The sequence below is a fragment of the Ovis aries genome, chromosome 2 (assembly GCF_016772045.2).
Source record: "Ovis aries strain OAR_USU_Benz2616 breed Rambouillet chromosome 2, ARS-UI_Ramb_v3.0, whole genome shotgun sequence".
NCBI lineage: Eukaryota > Metazoa > Chordata > Mammalia > Artiodactyla > Bovidae > Ovis > Ovis aries.
Window position 1 is genome coordinate 207,223,424 of NC_056055.1, and position 20,252 is coordinate 207,243,675.

General features: G+C 38.7%; 1 protein-coding gene across 6 annotated transcripts in view; it reads left to right on the forward strand.

Annotated features, from left to right (window-relative positions):
• PARD3B (par-3 family cell polarity regulator beta) overlaps nt 1-20,252 on the forward strand; it is a 1,199,064-nt gene that overhangs the window by 632,027 nt on the left and 546,785 nt on the right. For all 6 annotated transcript variants that reach the window (XM_060410277.1, XM_060410276.1, XM_004004847.6 and 3 more), the window contains 3 exons: nt 1,079-1,437; nt 4,035-4,174; nt 5,271-5,399. In XM_060410277.1, the coding sequence (XP_060266260.1) occupies nt 1,079-1,437; nt 4,035-4,174; nt 5,271-5,399 (628 nt within the window). The remainder of the gene's footprint in view (nt 1-1,078; nt 1,438-4,034; nt 4,175-5,270; nt 5,400-20,252) is intronic.

Below are 20,252 nucleotides of genomic sequence, written 5' to 3' on the forward strand. Positions count from 1 at the left end.
TGTGGCTGCTAGTAACAAAGACCTTAATTAAAGGTATCTTAAACAAAATTTACCTTTTTTAAGGACAAATAAGTGTGGAGGTGGCAGTCTAAACTTAGTTTGGAGGGCTCACCATCATCAGTGAATTAAGCATCTTCCATCTTTCTGCTTGGCTATCCTTCTTATGTGGCTACTATCTTTAAGCTATCTTATGGTCACAAGGTAATTGCTTGAGTTCCCTCCATCACTTCTGAGTTTCAAGAAATAGGAAAGAGAAATGGAACAAAAAAGTTCCTGCCTCCCAACTGAACCAGATTCCCTATTGCCCTTCATCTCATTGATAAGAAAGCTGGGACAGATTGTTGTTTTACCTGGTCATTAGGTATAAGGAGGCATAAGAAGAAGGAAAGAAAAAGTAATAGGAAATTTGAAGAAAAGCGCAAAGTGCTAAAACAAAAAAAGTGAAAAATGCAGCTACCCTTTAGTGAAACAAATAAGAGAAAGTATGCATTTTGGGTTGACAGTCCCCTGTGATATTTGGCACAACCAGCATACCTACTAAATGTCACCATGGAGAACTATCTGTGTCAAAATTGAGCTTCTTGAAACAACCCACATTAGAAAAGACCTATCCTGCAGAATAAAGTCCTAAAAGGAAACCAAATGATAATCTGATGACCACGATCAAAGATTGCTTTTCTTTCCATTTAAAATTAGAGCTTCCTTTTATGTTGAGTTCAGTAAACACTTCTGGATAGAATTTCAGATTTAGAAATGCTTAAAAGCTGTGGGTCATTAGACCAGTTAATCTCTCTGAGCCTCAGTTTCTTCATTTTGCAAAACAAGACCTAAGTATTCCTACCTAACATAGTTGTTAAAAGAGCTGAATGAGGGCATCACGCATGTTGCTAGTGCACACGTACACAGCCCAGGGCAGTGGCACCTCATGAGCAGGCCATACATGGTGACCAGCACTTAGCAAAGTCATATCGGTGGTAACAGAGAGAGCGCCTCCTGTGCGTGCGCTCCCAGGCTGCCCCCATAGCTGTGACTCTGGGTGCTGGGACATAGGATCACTATACATTCACTGTCTTTCAAGGGCTCAAGACCTCTTCCGTCAGGCAATGAAATCTCCAAGTGTGCTCCTCCGCGTGCTTCCACCTCAGAACCGAGAACAGTATGAAAAAGCAGTCATTGGACCTCTTAACATTTTTGGCAACAATGATCGCATGTTGAGAACAAAGGAGCCGCCTCCTGTCCAAGGAAAATCAGGAATAAAGACAATAAATCTCACAGGAACAAGCAGTCCTGAAGAAGATGCATCAACTTCTCTGCAACAGAGCAAGAGCCCCCGAGTACCAAGACTAGGTAGAAAACCATCCTCTCCCTCACTCTCCCCACTCATGGGGTTTGGCAGCAAGAAGAATGCAAAGAAAATTAAGATTGACCTAAAGAAAGGTAATTATTAAATTATGCTTAATTCCATTCTATGATTGTAACATGTAAAATTGGTTAAGAGAAATACATTAAGGCTAATTTTGTTAATTCTCCTTCCATTTAATTGAATTAGAGAATAAATTGAAGTGTATACTGCAGTAACTTAAATTTCTTGAATTTTTTTTTTTCTGGAGAGTATAGATTATTTGAAACAAGAAAGTGATAAAGACATGCTGGGAAATAAAACCATGACAAACTTGATAGGAACAGAGTGATACTGCATCACAACTTAGACTAAATAGGCACTGAAATTCAGTTGTCTCTGTTTTGAGCACGACTAGGCTTCCCTGATGGCTCAGTGGTAAAGAATCCACCTGCCATGCAGGAGTCCCCGGTTCAATTCCTGGGTCAGAAACATCTGCTAGAGAAGGGATAGGCTACCCACTCCACTATTCTTGGGCTTCCCTGGTGGCTCAGCTGGTAAAGAATCCTCCTGCAGTGCGGGAGACCTGGGTTCGATCCCTGGGTTGGGAAGATCCCCTGGAGAAGGGAAAGGCTACCTATTCAGGTATTCTGTCCTGGAGAATTCCATGGGGTCACAAAGAGTCAGGCACAACTCAGCACCTTTCCTCACTCACTCAGTGATTTTTGAAACATCCTTTAGTCCAAGCAGAAAAGCCAGTATTATTGTTTCTGGTTCTCAAAGATAGTTTTATACCAGCAAAAATTATTCCTCAGCAAATACGGGGTAATTAGTGATTTCACAAATTCAACAATGCAAATAATGTTTCAAATATTCTTAATTTCAAAAGCATATATAACCTTTTATTTCTTCATCTTTTTAAAAGTTTTTTATCCATTTCAAGCCCAGATCAATGACTACATCATGTGTGTTCATACATATTTATACAGTATTATACATACACACGTACACATTTATGTATTTCTGTGCTTTTATTTTGTGACTTCTCCTCATAGTCCCTTCACCCACTGAACCTTCTGCAATCCACTGGGATTTTCAGGGCTTCATTCAAAAGAAACCAATATTTTATGGATTCCTGTTGGAATTAATAGAAAATATAATGATCCCAAGGTAGTTTTTGAATACATATTAACATATATTTAAAGCATGTAACATATGCCTTTAATCAGGATATAGAGATTATTCTGAAGGATCCTCTAGTCAAAATTTTGTCCTTCTATAAGAATTTTATACTGGGAAGAAAATGTATTGACTAGGATGCACAATTAGGCTTTTTATATAAATGCATCACTCGTACTTTTCATACAAATTATGCAGCTATGTATAAGGCATGGGGTTGAGTGCTTTGAGGATAGATAAATTAGACATGGAACGTGACCTTAAAAACCCATCAGAAAGCTTTGGATGCAAAAATAAAGGATATTACATCCCAGAGCTGTGTTTTAAGAAGATTAATCTGACAGCAAAAAGATATACTAAAGTAGAGAGCAGATAACAAGGGATCAGTAAAGGGTGCCCAGTGTAATATTTATGCCTAAATCACTGAGTGGGTATAGATGGAAAGAGAAAGGAATTACAGTTATTGTTGGTTTTCAGCCAAGGTGGCTTGCACGATGGGGATGCCATTACAAGAAATTAGAATTTTAAGTGTAAAAGGCCAGGATCTGGGATGGAGAAGGAAGTTTGCAGTGAAGTTTAAAGTGCTGGTGATAGCCTGGAAACTGACACGAGAGAGATTAGAGCCAAACAAAGAGATGTCGGTGTCATCTATAGAGAGATGGTGTTTGGAGACAGGAGCCAGGCAAGGCAGAGTCTAGAGGACAAGTTGTTCCAGATCCTTGGGGAACATCTGTGTTTACATGATGAGTGAGTAAGAGAAAGAGTGACAGGTGTGTTGTGATCAGAGATGTAGAAAACTAGAAAGTATAAAGAAAACCAAGTATATGAAGTATATGGAAACTAAGAGGGGAGTTAATTTCAAGAAAATGGTTGGTGAGAAGTGTCAAAGCTAAAGGGGAAAGATCAGGATAGGAAAAATGACTGATATGGTCACAGATAGGTCATTGGTAATGGAAGAGTGAAGAAGCAGTAGGACTGAAGTAAGGATTCTTTAGGGTAAAGAAAAATCTAAGCATTCACACAGAATGAAAAAGACAAAACTCAAAAGAGATTGGCTATGTGAGAGAACAGAATAGGAGTAGCAGGAACCAGTGATGTGGCCATGTGATGAAGTACACAGAAATGGAGATGCAGGTGGAGAGTGAGCCATGGGCTGGCTAGTTGATTGAAAGCCAACATGTCAGATGGCCTCTTGCTTCTCAGGAAAGTGTGAAGTCAAGTGATGGTTTATTAAGAAGTCAGTCTCCCAGGTGTATGGATAATATGTGGCCTTTTTTGTAAGACCTTAATAACACATCTACATTGGCCCTAAATTCATGGTAATATAATCATGGCCTGTCAAGAACTGTAATCTGTATTTAAAACTAGAAACTCAAACATATTTAAGATATTTGATAGAATGTCAGTATTTCACTTTTTCTATGTTAGTCTAAATTAGGTCTGTTTAACTATAAGATTGAATATACCATTTCTCCAGCTAAAGGTGATCATGTATTTTCTTGGTCTTATACACTAGGGCCTGAAGGACTTGGTTTCACTGTGGTTACCAGAGATTCTTCCATACATGGTCCAGGTCCCATTTTTGTAAAAAACATTTTACCAAAGGGAGCAGCAATAAAAGATGGCCGCCTGCAATCAGGGGACAGAATTTTGGAGGTAAGAATTAGAATGAATATCTTCAATAAAATATTTCTTTGTGTTTAAGTAAATGAAATGTATGAAATTTTGAATTAATTATATTGAAAAGTGTACTTGTAGACAAGATAAGGACTTTAATTAGAAAAGTGGTTAATCAATAGCCGACTTTGTAAGTGCTCAATAAGGGCAGTGATATGGAGTCAAATATTGAAAAGTTTTTCTTGTCTCCTCTTTCTTACTTCCACCTCTTAGAGTCCCTGGGGGATCTGAGTCATATCCATGAGTTCATCATATAGTCAGTTAGGGCTAAGAATTACAGAGTTGCACCCAATTACTTGTAATAGTTTCTTTACACTTCTCTAAGAATGGGCCAGTGTTAGTTCAGTCTATGCCTATAGAGAAGTATTTGGAATACTCAAAGGAAGAGGCTTTTTTTTCCCCATTTATTTTTGTTTAATAGTATTATCTTCTTGTCTACCTATATTGTCAATTTACCTTTCAAGAAATCATCTTCATGGAAACTGACTGGTTCCACTTAACTTGCCCATGGCATGGAAGCAACACGAGAGCTTTGTATATAGTTCTAGATCATGAAAGAAAATGGTTCAAATGATTAATGTAGCCCCAAATTAGAATCTCTAATAATGTATGGTAACCTAGTGACTATAACTTTCTAACATAGAGAACACTGTAGAATTATAACAAAAACTCATGTCTGCAAGAATTGACCATGTGATAAAAATCCATTTCTCCTGTTTATATTCAGCAGAGAATGGTACCAGTTAAGCATTTGAAATCAGCTTCCTCCCTACTTGAGGAATGATTCTCTGGTATCTGTCAGTTTGATCTGTCTTTCCTAAGAATGTGATGTCTTAGGGAAAAACTGCCGATGCCAATTACTGAATGTCTGAGACTGTCCAGCGCCATGGTAATGATGGCTGGCACATTGCTAGTATCATAAACATGATTGGTTTGGACTCGCATGCTCAGTTTTCAGCTTCCCAGAATTTCCTTGATCATGAGAGCCCATTTGCTGCAGGCTTTTAAAAACCATCTAGGGCGGACAGGGCTGGCAGTGTTGTAATTTGGCTGCTTATATGCTTGTCTGCATTAGGTCAATGGCAGAGATGTCACTGGACGAACTCAGGAAGAGCTTGTGGCCATGCTGAGGAGCACTAAGCAGGGAGAGACTGCATCGCTGGTCATAGCCCGCCAAGAAGGAACTTTCCTACCCCGAGAGCTGGTAATGTTCAGATCACAGTCATACTGAGTTTTCAGCAAAGCACATCATACACTTACCGAATTCATAATAGCTGAGAAATGAGTTCTAAGTCATAGGCTTAATTTGTTGGGGAAAAAAAAGAGTGAATCACACTGAGAGAGTTTTGCCCCATTTGGAGGATCACTATTTTAGAAAGATGACGCAGTGAGATGGGTAAATGAAAACAGTGCTTCAAGTATGTGAATACAAAAACACCCTTCAAGGAAGCAATTCAACAATATTCAACTGAATAAAATGCACATTGAGTATATGCTGTGGGCTAGGCTCCATGCAAAACACCACCAGCAGAAATGTTCATAGTCCTACCTCAGTGCAGTTTGCAGTCTAAAGGGAAATTAAAATATAACCAAATATTTTAAATGGTGATGCAGATTATGAAAGCAAGTTGCAGAGTGCTACAGTAATACCTTACAAAGGAATTAAGTCCTCATCTTGAAGCCTGGGAAAGACATCTCAAGAAAGAGAACTTCAAGTCTTATTAAAAACGTGTATCCTTTGACCTAGTAACTACGATTTTAGTAATTTGTCCTAAACTAATCATCAAAGATGTGGGAAAAATTCTTCTACATTGATTTTTTTCCTCCAGTCCTATTTATTGCAGTGATGTATTGAGCTCAGTACAACCAGGAGGTATTGGTTATATAAATAACTGGATAGCTTTCCAATGAAATATAATAAGTACTTAAATCATCTCTGTGAATTAATAAGAATATGAGAGAATGTACAGGATATATTATTAAGTAAAAAGTTGGGCATGAAGTGATATATGCAGTATGACAATCACATTAAGAATCTTTATAAAATATCTGGAAGGAGATGCACCCAGATTGTCAGTGCATTGTGCCAGATTTTCTTTTTCTCATTTTTTTTTTTACTACTGACACATAATATTTATTGTTGAAACATTTAAGAATGATTTAGAAAATTCAGAGGATTTTATGACTAATAGTAAAGAAGAATAGATATGAGGAAAAGGAATTTTAATTCTCTTTTAATTTTTATTTTCTTTGAATCTATGTAAGAAATGGCAAAGGCACATGTGGGTAATATGATAGGTTTTCCTTGAGTTAGATCATCAGAACAGAGTGTCAGTTGACAAAATGGAGTATAGTTAACTTGAAAAAAAAATTTAGTACTGATAATTGCTATCACATATATAAAGAATTATTATACAGATTAGAAGTAAATTTTAACCTGTTGCCTCAGATAGTTTATGTCCATTAATTTACTTACCTATTAATCCAACAAACAAGTGGTTGAGCATGCACTGTGCACTAATTTGGAGGTTCTGGGGATAAAAAAATAATTATTAAGACTAATTTCCCGCCCTATGTGAGCCTGTTCCAAAATAAATGGTTGGAAGTGATAATGTTACAAGCTCTTTCTAGCTGTTGGAACTCTCCAAGAAGGAAATAGATTATTCAGCAGACTGAAACAGAACCTGCCTCACCATCTGTCAAAGATGCTCTAGAAACAGTTCTCCCATTGGTAAGATGATAAGACTAGACGATCTCTAAGACACCTGCTCTGGGTCTAATATTCTGTTGCTGCTGCTGCTAAGTCACTTCAGTCGTGTCCGACTCAGTGAGACCGCATAGACGGCAGCCCACCAGGCTCCCCCATCACTGGGATTCTCCAGGCAAGAACGCTGGAATGGGTTGCCATTTCCTTCTCCAATGCATGAACGTGAAAAGTGAAAGTGAGGTCACTCAGTCGTGTCCGACTCTTAGCAACCCCATGGAGCCTACCAGGCTCCTCCGCCCACTGGGATTTTCCAGGCAAGAGTACTGGAGTGGGTTGCCATTGCCTTCTCTGAATATTCTGTTACATGTGTTTAAATACAAGTTTGAATAGATAGCCTTCCTGAATCAATGCTTATATATTAACTCTCTTTAATACTAGCCAAATGCACCTCTTCTTTCTATGTTCCTGTACCATGGAGTTTATTTTCGGTCTTCCTTCTCTTTCCCATCATCTTACCTGTTTTTCCTTGTATCCTATTTTATGCTTTGAGAAGATCCATGATAAAATAGGGAAGGGTAGATGCACTTACCATCTCCTTTCTGCTAGTTGACCCAGCCACTTCGGAAGGCAGAATCTTGAGTTTCTGCCTCATCTCACTGAAGTGCCTTACAGTTCCTAAAGAGATAAGCTGTCAAAATGTTGAAGTCTAGTAGACTTTTAAAAATCTAAATCCAGAGAGATTCTTTTCTTTCATCTTTTATTTATCCAAAGACCTTGATCTTTTTTCTACAAGGGTCAAAGTGAAAGGGAACAATATTAAAAGGGGCTTCCCTGATAGCTCAAGTGGTAAAGAATCTGCCTGCAATACAGGAGACTCTGGTTCAATCCCTGGATCAGGAATATCTGCTAGAGGAGTAAATGGCAATGCACTCTGGTATTCTTGCCTGGAAAATCTCATGGACAGAGGAACCTGGCGGACCCCAGCCCACAGGGTCACAAAGAGTCAGACACGACCGAGCACGCATGCAGGCCAAAGGAGGCAGCATGGATATATAGCAGGAAGCCCTTATGCTGCTTGTTCAGTTTTTGGTTGCTGGCGATAAAAACTCAAAACAAAACAAAACAAAACACCTCAGTAGGACTATATGCTTGTTTCAGGGATAGGATGAGCTATGGTCCTGGGAGGAGTAAAATCCTGAATATAAAGAGAGATATCCCAGGCAGTCCATAGGCATGAAGAAGAACCCAACAGCAGAATTCCAACTAGAAACTCAAGCCCTAATGAGTCCCCTCATTCCCAATTGAACAGTACTTTATACCCCTTTTCCATATGTCCATTAGAATTCCCGGTGACTAATTCCTTCTTCCTAGAAGCTCTCCCCATCCCTCAAACCCCTACTCTCCCCATCCCAATAAGGGGGAAAAGGATGGTGATCTTAGTCCAGTTTGGAACTCCGAATACATTTTTAGTCAAACACACTTAAATCTAGAAGTTAGCAAATGGAATAATAGAATTTTTGGACTAAAGGGAGCTGAAAGACACACACAATACTCAGTGTGTTAGCTATGTTCATTTCTTCTAGTACATTACCACTTCTGCAGTATTGTAAACACAGTACTATATAGGTATTATGGGGTAAACAGATGTGAGCAGGCTTCCCTGGGACTAACAACTACTTTGAACATTGTTTTCTTTTTCATTATTTTAAAATGTACTCTGGTACAAAATACTGAATTACAGACAAAACTTGTATAACCAACCAAATGTACAAGCCAGGCAGCCTGTATATATTCTTTCACTCTTATTTAATATAATTTAGTGAAATTGGGCTTCTATTCCAGAAAATGACATTGTAGCCCAAGCCCACCAGGGAGCATATTAAATTAATTGTGCAACTATGAGATTATGAGTGAACATAAATTCTCTGTTCTCATCCTTTTCCATGTTACACAAAATTTGGAGGGCATGTGGTTAGTATCCGTTCTCTTGGAATCCCCTGGCAAATAGTCTTTTTAAAAATAATGTGACTTCTAACTATCCAAATATGTGGAATATGTAACCACAGCAAAGCAAGTGCCTTTGAGGCTTACTTAAGTAATGGGGACCCAGAATCTTTGTTTTGGAAAAATATGGAATAATATTTTTTTAGCCCAAATACCTGTCTTGAATGCTAAATAGCAGGAACTCTGCAGGAAGTTTATAAAGTGGTCACGTGTGGCATGTATGGGGCTCTTTCAGTGGGAAATATTCAGGGTGTGGAATTGGACTCTTTGAAAGCACAGAATGAAGAGTGTGTGACGTGATGCATCTTTGTGTTTCTCTTTAAAAAAAAGCAAAGGTGGTATCATTTCGGTCTCTTCTCCCTTGTTTTGAATGATGCACCCACTTGACTTTCCATTAAAAACCTGGCAGGATGAAGGAAGGACAGCACTTCCTGCTTTTGTCTGATTCTGTCTCCTTTGAAGAAAACAAACTGTTTATTGGTTTCCTGTTCTGAGAAACTGTCCTCTCCCTTTTGTTAAGCCGTGCTATTTCGTGAGCTCTGTACCCTCTTAACAGCACTGCTCTGCCTGTTTTCTGACAGTTAAATCTTCCTTACTTCCTTGTTATCATTAACTTCCTGTGAAGTCTTAACACTCACCGCCAAGGGAGCGTGTGGTCAGCAGTTCCACAGGAAGGCCCAATATAGGATGGTCTCTCAGATGTGACCCTCTCTCATTCCAAAGGCCTCAGCATCCATTTCCTGGTCATTTCTCCTGGCTTGCCACATAAGAGAACAGTGCTGAATTCCTGTATTTTCTGGTCCAAGCCTTCCTTCCTGAGCAATTTGGTCAGTATCACAAGTATGATGGCTCATTTAGCCAACTTTCCAACTGCCGCAGGCTGGGTTGAAAATCAAATGAAGGGATGGTATACAACAGCATCATCAGTATTTAGCTCTCTCTAGTATCTTTGCCGAAAGAACTGTGCTTCAAAGGTGATCTCGCTAGAATCCTAGTCCAGAAGATCCTTTGATGTTCTCATCCCCTGACTGGGTGAGAGTTTATTAAAGAAATGTTCACACAAGGAACATTTTTGCAAAAGGGACTTTGAGATTAGTGTTGGTAATAGAATCAGAAGGTAAATTTGCTGTGTTTGTGATTGTACTTGAAAACTATGCTACTTATTTGGTGGTCTGTTTGGTCTGTTCTGTGAGAGACATGGTCTGCAAATTTTTTTCTATCCTTGATACCTAAAATTCTTTTTGTCTTTTGCCAAGTGTCAAATAAAGCTATCATTCCATTTAGAAAAAAATCCTGAAAATGAAAACTTTTTGTGTATTCCATGACTTTGTTTTTAAGGACTTCAGAGAAAGAGGCATTGGATTATTTGCCATGTATGTATCATGTATGTGGCTGTCTCCTTTCATTTACTGGGGGGAAAAGAACTATTCTGCCATTTCATTGTTAACCTCTTTAACATTTCATGTTCTGACCTGCTGCCTTATCTTTAAATTATCCTGAAAATCACAGCAACTCCTGGTGGGTAAAACAAGCTGAGAAAATTTCAAATGTATTTATAATTTCTACCTGCCAAGTTTGCCTGCTTTTAAGCGCTGGCCTCTGCAAGGGGGATTAACTGTATTTCAAGCAAGCAAGTTGTTCCTGCTTGGAATGATTGAGATCCCAAAGTTAGCAATGTTTGTCATGCTGATCTGACCTTCACTTAGGAACATTGCTTTTGCTGAGAAAAAAAATGATGCAGGCATATGTGGAGGCTCCCTGAATAGCTGCTGAAATTCCAACGCTACAGTATTTACCAGTCCCTGTATCTACCTTAGCAAATGACACATGGCCTAAACTTCTTCATGGTTCTTCTTCCTAAGTAAAAACTTCATATCTCAAATGTCAAATTATTTAACATCATGAATCATACAAGAATTTCAGTTTGAAATTTTAGATGAACCTCATTTAACTGATACATTATTTTATTCCCTTTGGCTATTTGATTCAAAATGACCCCATGCTTAATTAACCAAGGTACTTAAGGAAGAATGAATATTATAGTGGTTATTTGTGGGAAAATTGAAGGATGGTTTCAGAATGATTTTTCTACCCAAACCAAAGTGCATGAGTTATGTTTTAGAATTTAAATAATTACGCAGAAACCAAAATGCATTGCTATATTTTATAGATTCTCCAAGTAACTCAGTTCTGTGACTTCAGATGGAGTCCTGGCTAAGACAGTCTCCATTTCTGCCTCTTTCTGCAGTAATTTCTGTTTACTTCTTCCTACATGTCCACTGAACCAGTAGTCCAGACTCTGAAAGATGAACTTCAGAGTCAATAAAATGTGTTCCTGTCCTCAAGAAGGGTCTAGCCCATAAAGAAAAAAAGACTGGGTTCATCAAATTATACAACTGAAGTGTTTGGATTCAAAGTCGGGGACCAAAAATACCTATAAAAACATAATGGTCCTTGAGAAGAATTTTGATGATTGAGTAGGATTTCAAAATGCAGAGCCGTAAGAGAGAAGGAAAAAGCAAGTTTAAATACTGAGATTGAAAAATACAAAATACATCAAGGAGATACTAAACAGCCCACCCTAGTAGATTACTGATCAAGGAGCTAACATGATAAACAGTGTTCGGAAGGGGCAAAGAGGTATTAGATTCCTGCTTAAAGCTATTGCAGTTCACCAGAATATAATGGTTAGGAGCTTGGGATCTGATACTAGCCAGAGCTGGGTTGGATCCTGATTGACTGAGTGGCCTTGGGTAAGTTACTTCCCTGTGCTCCCACTCCTTATTAAAAAAAGGGGGATCAGATTATTATCTACTTAAGAGATTGTCTATTAGCATTATATGAGATATGTATGTAGTACTTAGAACCAGGCACATGCAATGGGATTCAGCAAATGTTACTTGTTATCAACCTTGCCCATCTCAATGAGAGATATTTGAGTGCACAGTTAGGACACCCCAGTCATTGGGAATGGAGAGGGAAGTGAGGATAGAAAACTTCAGCTTTGGCATCTGATAGATGTTGGGGTAATAGAATGAGGTATATCAGAAACTCCCAAGTTTTGAATTTGGGTAGCTAGAAATAGAAGATATATAAACAGGTTTGGAGAAACAATTATTTTTGGCCTAAAATTGTATTCCTCTCATGCCTCCCAAGCTGATCTATGAGCCAGTAATTATCACCATTTTTCCTTCTCTCTACTCTCGAGCCATACCAGGCTTTTTTTCACTTGTTTAAGATGTTACCAGAGCCCTCTCCATGCCAGATATTTCCTGTGAGACTTCCCTCTGCTTAGAACACCCCCTCCCTTTTCTTTCACCATTCAATTCCTTAAGATATTACTTACAGAACCTGCTTGAACCCCCTAAGTCTAGAATATGGGGCTCCAGTTAGTTTTCCATTTATATTCAAAACCCCCCTTCCCATGTCTCTGAATCACCTTAAGAACAAATAGCAATTAAGAGTCCAGGTTTGGGGGTCTCATGGCCTCAATGTGAACTGCTCTCTCACAATCTTAATCTCTCAGTGCCTTAATTTCTTCATTTGTTAAATAAGGACAATGATAGTACCCACTTTGTAGGGTTGTTATGAGAATTAATTGAACACTGATGCTAACACACGGTCCAATAACGTTGACTCCTGTTGTTATTTCCTGTGTCTGGTGGACACTGTGTGCTCAGTGAATATTTGCTGACTGAATAACTGAAAGCCATGCATTATTAAAGTAGATGATGTAGAAAGCTAGAAAAGGTATCACTGAAAGAGCTATCACCCCTAATCTGTACCTAATCTGTATTTAATGCATTATCCATCCTACTACAGTCATTTTAAACCAAACAAAAAATATTCAGAGATTTCCTTAGATATCAGAGCTCTAGCAACTTCTAACTACACATAAGACAATGGAGGTAGGGATAGTTAGTATTAAATGTAAGTGACAGTTTAGGTCATTTAAATGATCATGAAGACATTTTCATGATCTAGTTGTACAGTTTATTTGTAAAGGCATATAAAAATAATAAGTAGCAGTATCTTTTATTTTAAAATATTAAAGTCATTTTTGAAATATTAATGTAGTTTAAAGCACCTTCAAAATGTTTCAATCTTGGATACCATAATTTGTTAGAACAGTGGTCCTCAAAGCATGGTCTCAGACCAGCAGTGTAGCACCACCTGAGAATTTGTTAAACATGCAAATTCTCAGGCTCCCTGAAGACTTAAGAAATCAGAAACTCTAAGGGTGGAGCCCAAAGATAGATTTTATCATACACTCCAGATGGTTCTGATGCTCCTTCAAATTTGAAAACTATTAGTTATAAATCATAAGGCCTGTAGGATGACTTAGTACCCATAGCTGACTAGCTCCAATAATCACATTTTCAACTTTATTTTTTTTTATTCTACAAACAATTTCTTGCTCTGTGAAAAGTATTCAATGAAAATTTTAGGCCCAATTGAGTTGCGTCCCTTTGGCCATGTGCCCCTAATTTTGGCAAAGGGCCAGTGTTCAGCGCAATCCAGTTACTCAACTCAATTACACCTGATCCATTTAGGCAAACTCAATTGTACTTGACTTTTCAGGCCCAACTCGATTGTGCTTTAAAATTTCCACACTCAATTTGATTGTGCTCAAAATGTGTTGTGTGCCATCTTGTAACTTGTAGATTTAGACAGATACAAAGGAAGGTACTTTTAGAGAAGCTTAGAAGATTGGGTTATTGACATTTGTTTGCAGTTACACTTAGTTTTCCCCATCTATTTGCCATGAAGTGATGGGACCAGATACCATGATCTTAGTTTTTTGAATGTTGGATTTTTAAAATAGATTTATTACTTTCCTCTTCCACCCTCATCAAAAGACTCTTTAGATCCTCCTTGAGACAGGTAAAAAGTGGAAACAGTGACAGCTTTATTTTGGAGGGGCTCCAAAAGCACTGTGGATGGTGACTGCAGCCTAAAAATTAAGACACTTGCTCCTTGGAAGAAAAGCTATGGCAAACCTAGCCAGTGTGTTAAAAAGCAGAGACATCACTTTGCCAACAAAGGCCCTTTAGTCAATCCTGCGGTTTTTCCAGTAGTCATGTACAGATTTGAGAGTTGGACCATAAAGAAGGCTGAGCAATGAAGAACTGATGCTTTCAAATTGGGTGCTGGAGATGACTCTTGAGAGTCCCTTGGACTGCAAGGAAATCAAACCAGTCAATCCTAAAGGAAATCAATCTTACATATTCATTGGAAGGACTGCTGATGAAGCTGAAGCTCCAGTACTCTGGCCACCTGATGCGAAGAGTTGACTCACTGGAAAAGACCCTGATGCTGGGAAATATTGAAGGCAGGAAGAGAACGGGATGACAGAGGATGAGGTGGTTGGATGGCTTCACCAACTCAATGGACATGAGTTTGAACAAACTCTGGGAAACAGTGAAGGACAGGGAAGCCTGGTGTGCTGCAGTTCCTGGGGTCACAAAGAGTCAGACATGACTTAGGGACTGAACAACAGCAAGCTTGCTTTATCTCCAACATGAAATGCTACAGGGAAGGTGTCCTATACTTGGCCCAGTGCATGGGCCATACTCTACCATCCCCATTCTGCTCTGTTGAACACAGGTCAAAGTTTACAAAGCTCCTAAGAAAGTGATCCTCAGGTACTGTCACAAAGCCACCATGCTTAGTTGTTCCCATTCATTTCATTTTAAAGATGGCAGAAAATGAGTCATAGAGATATTTCTCCTTACCAAAAGATGTTTGTTTGTGAAAATCAGAAATATTTTTAAAGGAAGACTTCCACCTCACTGAGATAAGCATAACACCTTCTCACTCATGCTATGTACTAAAAGACCAGGCTGTTAATCTCTGCCAGTTTTTAAAATGTGTTCAAGAACCCACAAACCTGAGGGATTAATAGTCATCAGCTACTCCCTGGGCAATACTCAAACCTAAAAGAATTTTGCTGAACCCTTGTCAGCAAAATCTAGTCTTGATAAAATAGATGATGATAAATGCTCTGGTTCAGCATTATTAAAACAGATGGAGGAAGTGCTGGCCATTTTGCCTGGTTGTATGACTTCCAGGTGTCAGAGTGAAAATACTTAATGGGTTTTATCACAAGGCTGGTTTTGTTGGAGTTTAGAAGATGGTGGAAAGAGGAGCATTCTGTGCTGAAAAGAAGCTCTCCTGACATTTCGGAGGACCAGGGCCTAATTACTTGCAAAGTTAAGAATGAAGAGCCATGAGATCCAGCTCTACTCTCATGACATAAGACATATGTCTTATTAGTGGCCACTGCAGCCATGATTAGGCTTCTGGAGGCTAGAAAAAAGAAGCATTTTCTGAATATACATGTTTAAACAGCACAGAAAAAAGAATCTTGTGACCAACCACGGACTATATCCTTCTTATTATCCAGTTAGCCAAATGTTACCAGTAATTCATGCCAGCTGTTGATATGGAGCAGCTGGATAAGAAGGTGGTTACAAAGCTCGGGGGATGACCTTGATTTGCCTAATTACCCCAATGCCTGTGATCTGTACATTCGTTAAGGTACACTCAGTGTAAGATAAGGAAACGCGTTCATTTTGTAAAGGATATTTAAAGATTAAGGGGGAAATATGTACTGCCTTAATTGATTGTGGTTGACTTTTCCAGCTGTTATCAAAGTAAATACCACACATGTGAAACTGCCACAAGAGTCCCTTTCGCTTTGAAAGTATACTGAGAGGTCTGAACACATTTCATCTGCATGTTTTTCAAGAAACTGTGTGATCTTTATCGTTAAAAAAAATATCAGCTTATGATGGTTACTTTTTTTTTCTCTTCCTAAGGGCTGATAAAACAGAGATAGATGCTTAAATAACAATCTGTTGCCTCTTAGCTCTTCCCATGCCCCGTCCCCAAAGATTCTCTGGGCAATGACTTTTAAATACGTTCTCATTATTTTTAATGAGTACACAGAATGTATGACGCATAATGCACCAGTAGATAAGTGCCCTTTAACTGAACTTGTCAGATATAATAAAACGTTGAAGGAGTTAAGATGCGCTTTTCTTTAAGATATTATAATTATTTAAATTAAGATTCCCAAGTACAAATCATGTACTATTCAATACCTGTTGCTGCCTTAAGAGAGACCCAGCTCCAGTCTTAGTTCCCTCTGTAAAAAAGAATGTTTTATCACAGCAGTAGGAAGACAAACGAAAATTTAATATTGTTATGTCTCTTTAAGTTTACCCTTCTTTAAATCTGCCCCAATGGCAGGATATTCAATTATAAACGAGTTCAATTATGTTTCCTGGCCACTTATTGAGTTATATGAAGGACTTTTATCACCGAGTCTTTCTGTAATTAATTCTTTGCATTTCTTAGAGGCTTAGGACCTAAGGAAGGATTGTTTAACAGCTTCAAATGTGTTTCCATTTTCTTATACTTTTTCTTTTCTTTTCCTTCCTATCTTTTCTTTCTTGCTCTAACCTGTCATTCTGCCTTTCTAGAAGCAAATAACACTTAGTATGGTATCCCTTAATTGCAGAATATTTTTATTTCTACATTACATTAAAACACCAGGTGGTGACGAAGAGGAAGATAATAGTACATTACATTCAATTACATTAAAATGCCAGCAGTAGATGAAGATGGTGGTAGAATGGAGAAATATATCATCCCCAAGAACAGCAAACCATCCCCTTGCTAATCTTTGTTGCAGAAATATCAGTACCTTTGGCTCCTGGTTTATGGAACTGTCAGCTTTAGCACCCTGCTTGTGAGTTACAGAGTTTCAACCTGACTCAAAAGGGCTCCCTTGTCTCCTTTCTAGCAAATACATATTTCATCTGTAGACTCTTGACTTCCCATTGGAGGGAAAACACATAGAAACAAACAAGCAAAAACATAGGAAGTGATAAAATACAAAAACACCCAACCACAACATCTTGCCCTTGACTTGCTTACACTCCATCTCCCTGAGATCAGATGCTTCTCATGCATGATACACAAAGAGAGACTGATGTTCAGGAGATCCATCTTCTTACACCTCCATTTCTATTTCTGGGTCCACTTTGATTGTTTTTGTTGTTGTTGTTGTTTAGTGGCTAAGTCATGTCCGACTCTTTTGTGGCCCTATGGACTGTAGACCACCAAGCTCCTCTGTCCATGGAATTTCCCAAGCAAGAATACTGGAGTGGGTTTCCATTTCCTTCTCCAGGGGATCTTCCTGAGCCAAGGATTGAGGACACATCTCCTGCATTGGCAGGTGGATTCTTTACCACTGAGCCACCTGGGAAGCCCCCACATTGATGATCAGTTCAGTTTAGTTCAGTCGCTCAGTTATGTCCTACTCTTCATGACCCCATGGACCACAGCACACCAGGCCTGCCTGTCCGTCACCAACTGCCGGAGTCTACTCAAACTCATCTCCATTGAGTCGGTGATGCTATCCAACCATCTCATCCTCTGTCATCCCCTTCTCCTGCCCTCAATCATTCCCAGCGTCACGGTCTTTTCAAATAAGTCAGCTCTTCATATCACGTGACCAAAGTATTGGCGTTTCAGCTTCAACATCAGTCCTTCCAATGAACACTCAGGACTGACTTCCTTTAGGATGGACTGGTAGGATCTCCTTGTAGTCCAAGGGAATCTCAAGAGTCTTCTCCAACACCACAGTTCAAGAGCATCAGTTCATCAGTGCTCAGCTTTCTTTATAGTCGAATTCACATCCATACATGACTATTGGAAAAACCATAGCCTTGACGAGACAGACATTTGTTGTTAAAGTAATGTCTCTGCTTTTGAATATGCTGTCTAGGTTGGTCATAACTTTCCTTCCAAGGAGTAAGCGTCTTTTAATTTCATGGCTGCAGTCACCATCTGCAGTGATTTTGGAGCCCCCCAAAATAATGTCAGCCACTGTTTTCAGTGTTTCCCTATCTATTTGCATGAAGTGACGGGACCGGATGCCATGATCTTACTTTCCTGAAAGTTGAGCTGTAAGCTATCTTTTTCATTCTCCTCTTTCACTTTCATCAAGAGGCTTTTTAGTTCCCCTTCACTTTCTGCCATAAGGGTGGTGTCATCTGCATATCTGAGGTTATTGATATTTCTCCCAGCAATCTTAATTCCAGCTTGTGTTTCTTCCAGTCCAGAGTTTCTCATGATGTACTCTGCATAGAAGTTAAATAAGCAGGGTGACAATATACAGCCTTGACATACTCCTTCCCCTATTTGGAACCCATCTGTTGTTCCATGTCCAGTTCTAACTGTTGCTTCATGATCTGCATACAGGTTTCTCAAGAGGCAGGTCAGGTGGTCTGGTATTCCCATCTCTTTCAGAATTTTCCACAGTTTATTGTGATCCACATAGTCAAAGGCTTTGGCATAGTCAATAAAGCAAAAATAGATATTTTTCTGGAACTCTCTTGCTTTTTTGATGATCCAGTGGATGTTGGCAATTTGATCTCTGGTTCCTCTGCATTTTCTAGAACATTGATCATAACAGGGCCCAATTGTTCAGTGAATATTTACTGAACATCTATTTCCAGTTCAGGTGATCAAATACTCATTGTTTATTTGGGCGAGATGTTGTGCCAGGCACTGGATATTTTCAGATGTACTTTGTTGTGACCTACATGAGCTTATTGAGTGCCATCAGAGAAGACGGATAAGAATATGGCATGATGCCTACCATCTGTGTGGAAAGCTAGTGGGAGGGAAATTTAAGGAAGAAGGTGAAAGATTAATAGTGAACTAGAAGTTATAAAAAAAATGTTAATCAGGATTAAAAGTTATACAGAGAAAGTTAAAATCATGAAACATTTCATATACGAGGTAGGATGTGGACTGGACCATGGATGAATTCATAGAACTGAAAAGAGAGAAACTAACAGTAATATGGAGAAGCATGAGCCAAAGACAGAAAGGAAAACTGAGGAAAAGGAAGGAGAAAAGAAACATCTTGATTATAGTGATATTATTGTTGGCCACTAATGCTATCACATGAGCAAAATTTGCAAGTCTATAATAAGACCAGTTCTAAGAATAGAAAATCCATCAAATATGAATTTAATATCTCTTTTATTACCTCTTTTATAAGGTCTCTTTTTAGAAGTTCTATATTTAGGCTTATTCATTCAACTTGCATTCAGCTGGAGCACCTACTGGACTGGAAAGTCCAAGAAGGCCTCCCTTACAAGGTTTTCAGTTGTTGCTGGCTGTTGGGTGGAGCACCTTGGTTCTCCTTCATGTGCCTTCTCATCCTCCAGAAGGTAGTACATCTTCTTACATGACATTCCCAAGACAGCAAAAGTAGACGATTAAGGCCCAATGTCAAAAGTTGCATAATGTTACTTCTACCTCATTCTCTTGGTCAGAGCAAGTTACACAGTCAATCAAAGTTCAAGAGAGAGGTGAACAGTTTCTACATTTGGACAGAAAGAGCAGTACTCACGTTTCAAAGAATTCACTGGGGCCAATACTACAATCTCTCACATTAACTTAGGAAAGTTTGAAAACACTATTCTATAGCAGAGTGAGTATTGGATGTAAGATTCAGTTACTGACTCAGGGCTTCATAGCATGGTGGAGTTTTTAGAGAAGTCATTTAACTTCTTGGGTCTTATCTTTCTAAATTCCATTCACAAACATTTTTATTGTGTTCCTTCTCAATGCAAATAGAATGCAACAGATAGAAAAGCAAATAAGTCATTCCCCTTTCCCTACTTTGTTTAGCAATGTTTTAACCATGACATAAATTTACTAAACATAAATTCATGTCCCTATTCTGGATACTTTTCTCCCTGAATGAGGGATATGCTTTTCCTTCTTTTCTCCCATCCCTTATAGAGTTTTACTTTTCTATAGTAGATGCCCACTACCTGGCTTAGGGGCCATGAATCAGAGGTGGGCCGTGTAGACAGTGAAAAACTATTAAGTACTAAAATTAAATTATCAGAATAAAAAGTAATTTGTCAGTAAAATGAGAGATTTTTCTTATCTATAAAATGAGAAGACTAAACTACATGGCTTCTTAGATTGCTTCCTACTGGAAAATTCTATGAATTTCTGTGCATCAAATCTTGGCATGACACTCCATACAGATAGTGCCTGAATTATGTATGATCTGCATGTATAAATGGACAGCAAGAGTTCTCTGAGTGGCTGTTCCATAGTTTTGAATGCCATGGGAGCTTTTGACCTAAAGAATACCTTCTCTTAAGTAAATGTAGAGCTAACAATTTGCCAACAGATGTCTCTCTTCTGGCTATCTTTTCAACCCCCGGCCATGTGGTGCCATCGTATTTAGTAGATACAGAGGGATCCCCTCTTTCAAAACTCTCTTGACACCACCATGTGGGTACC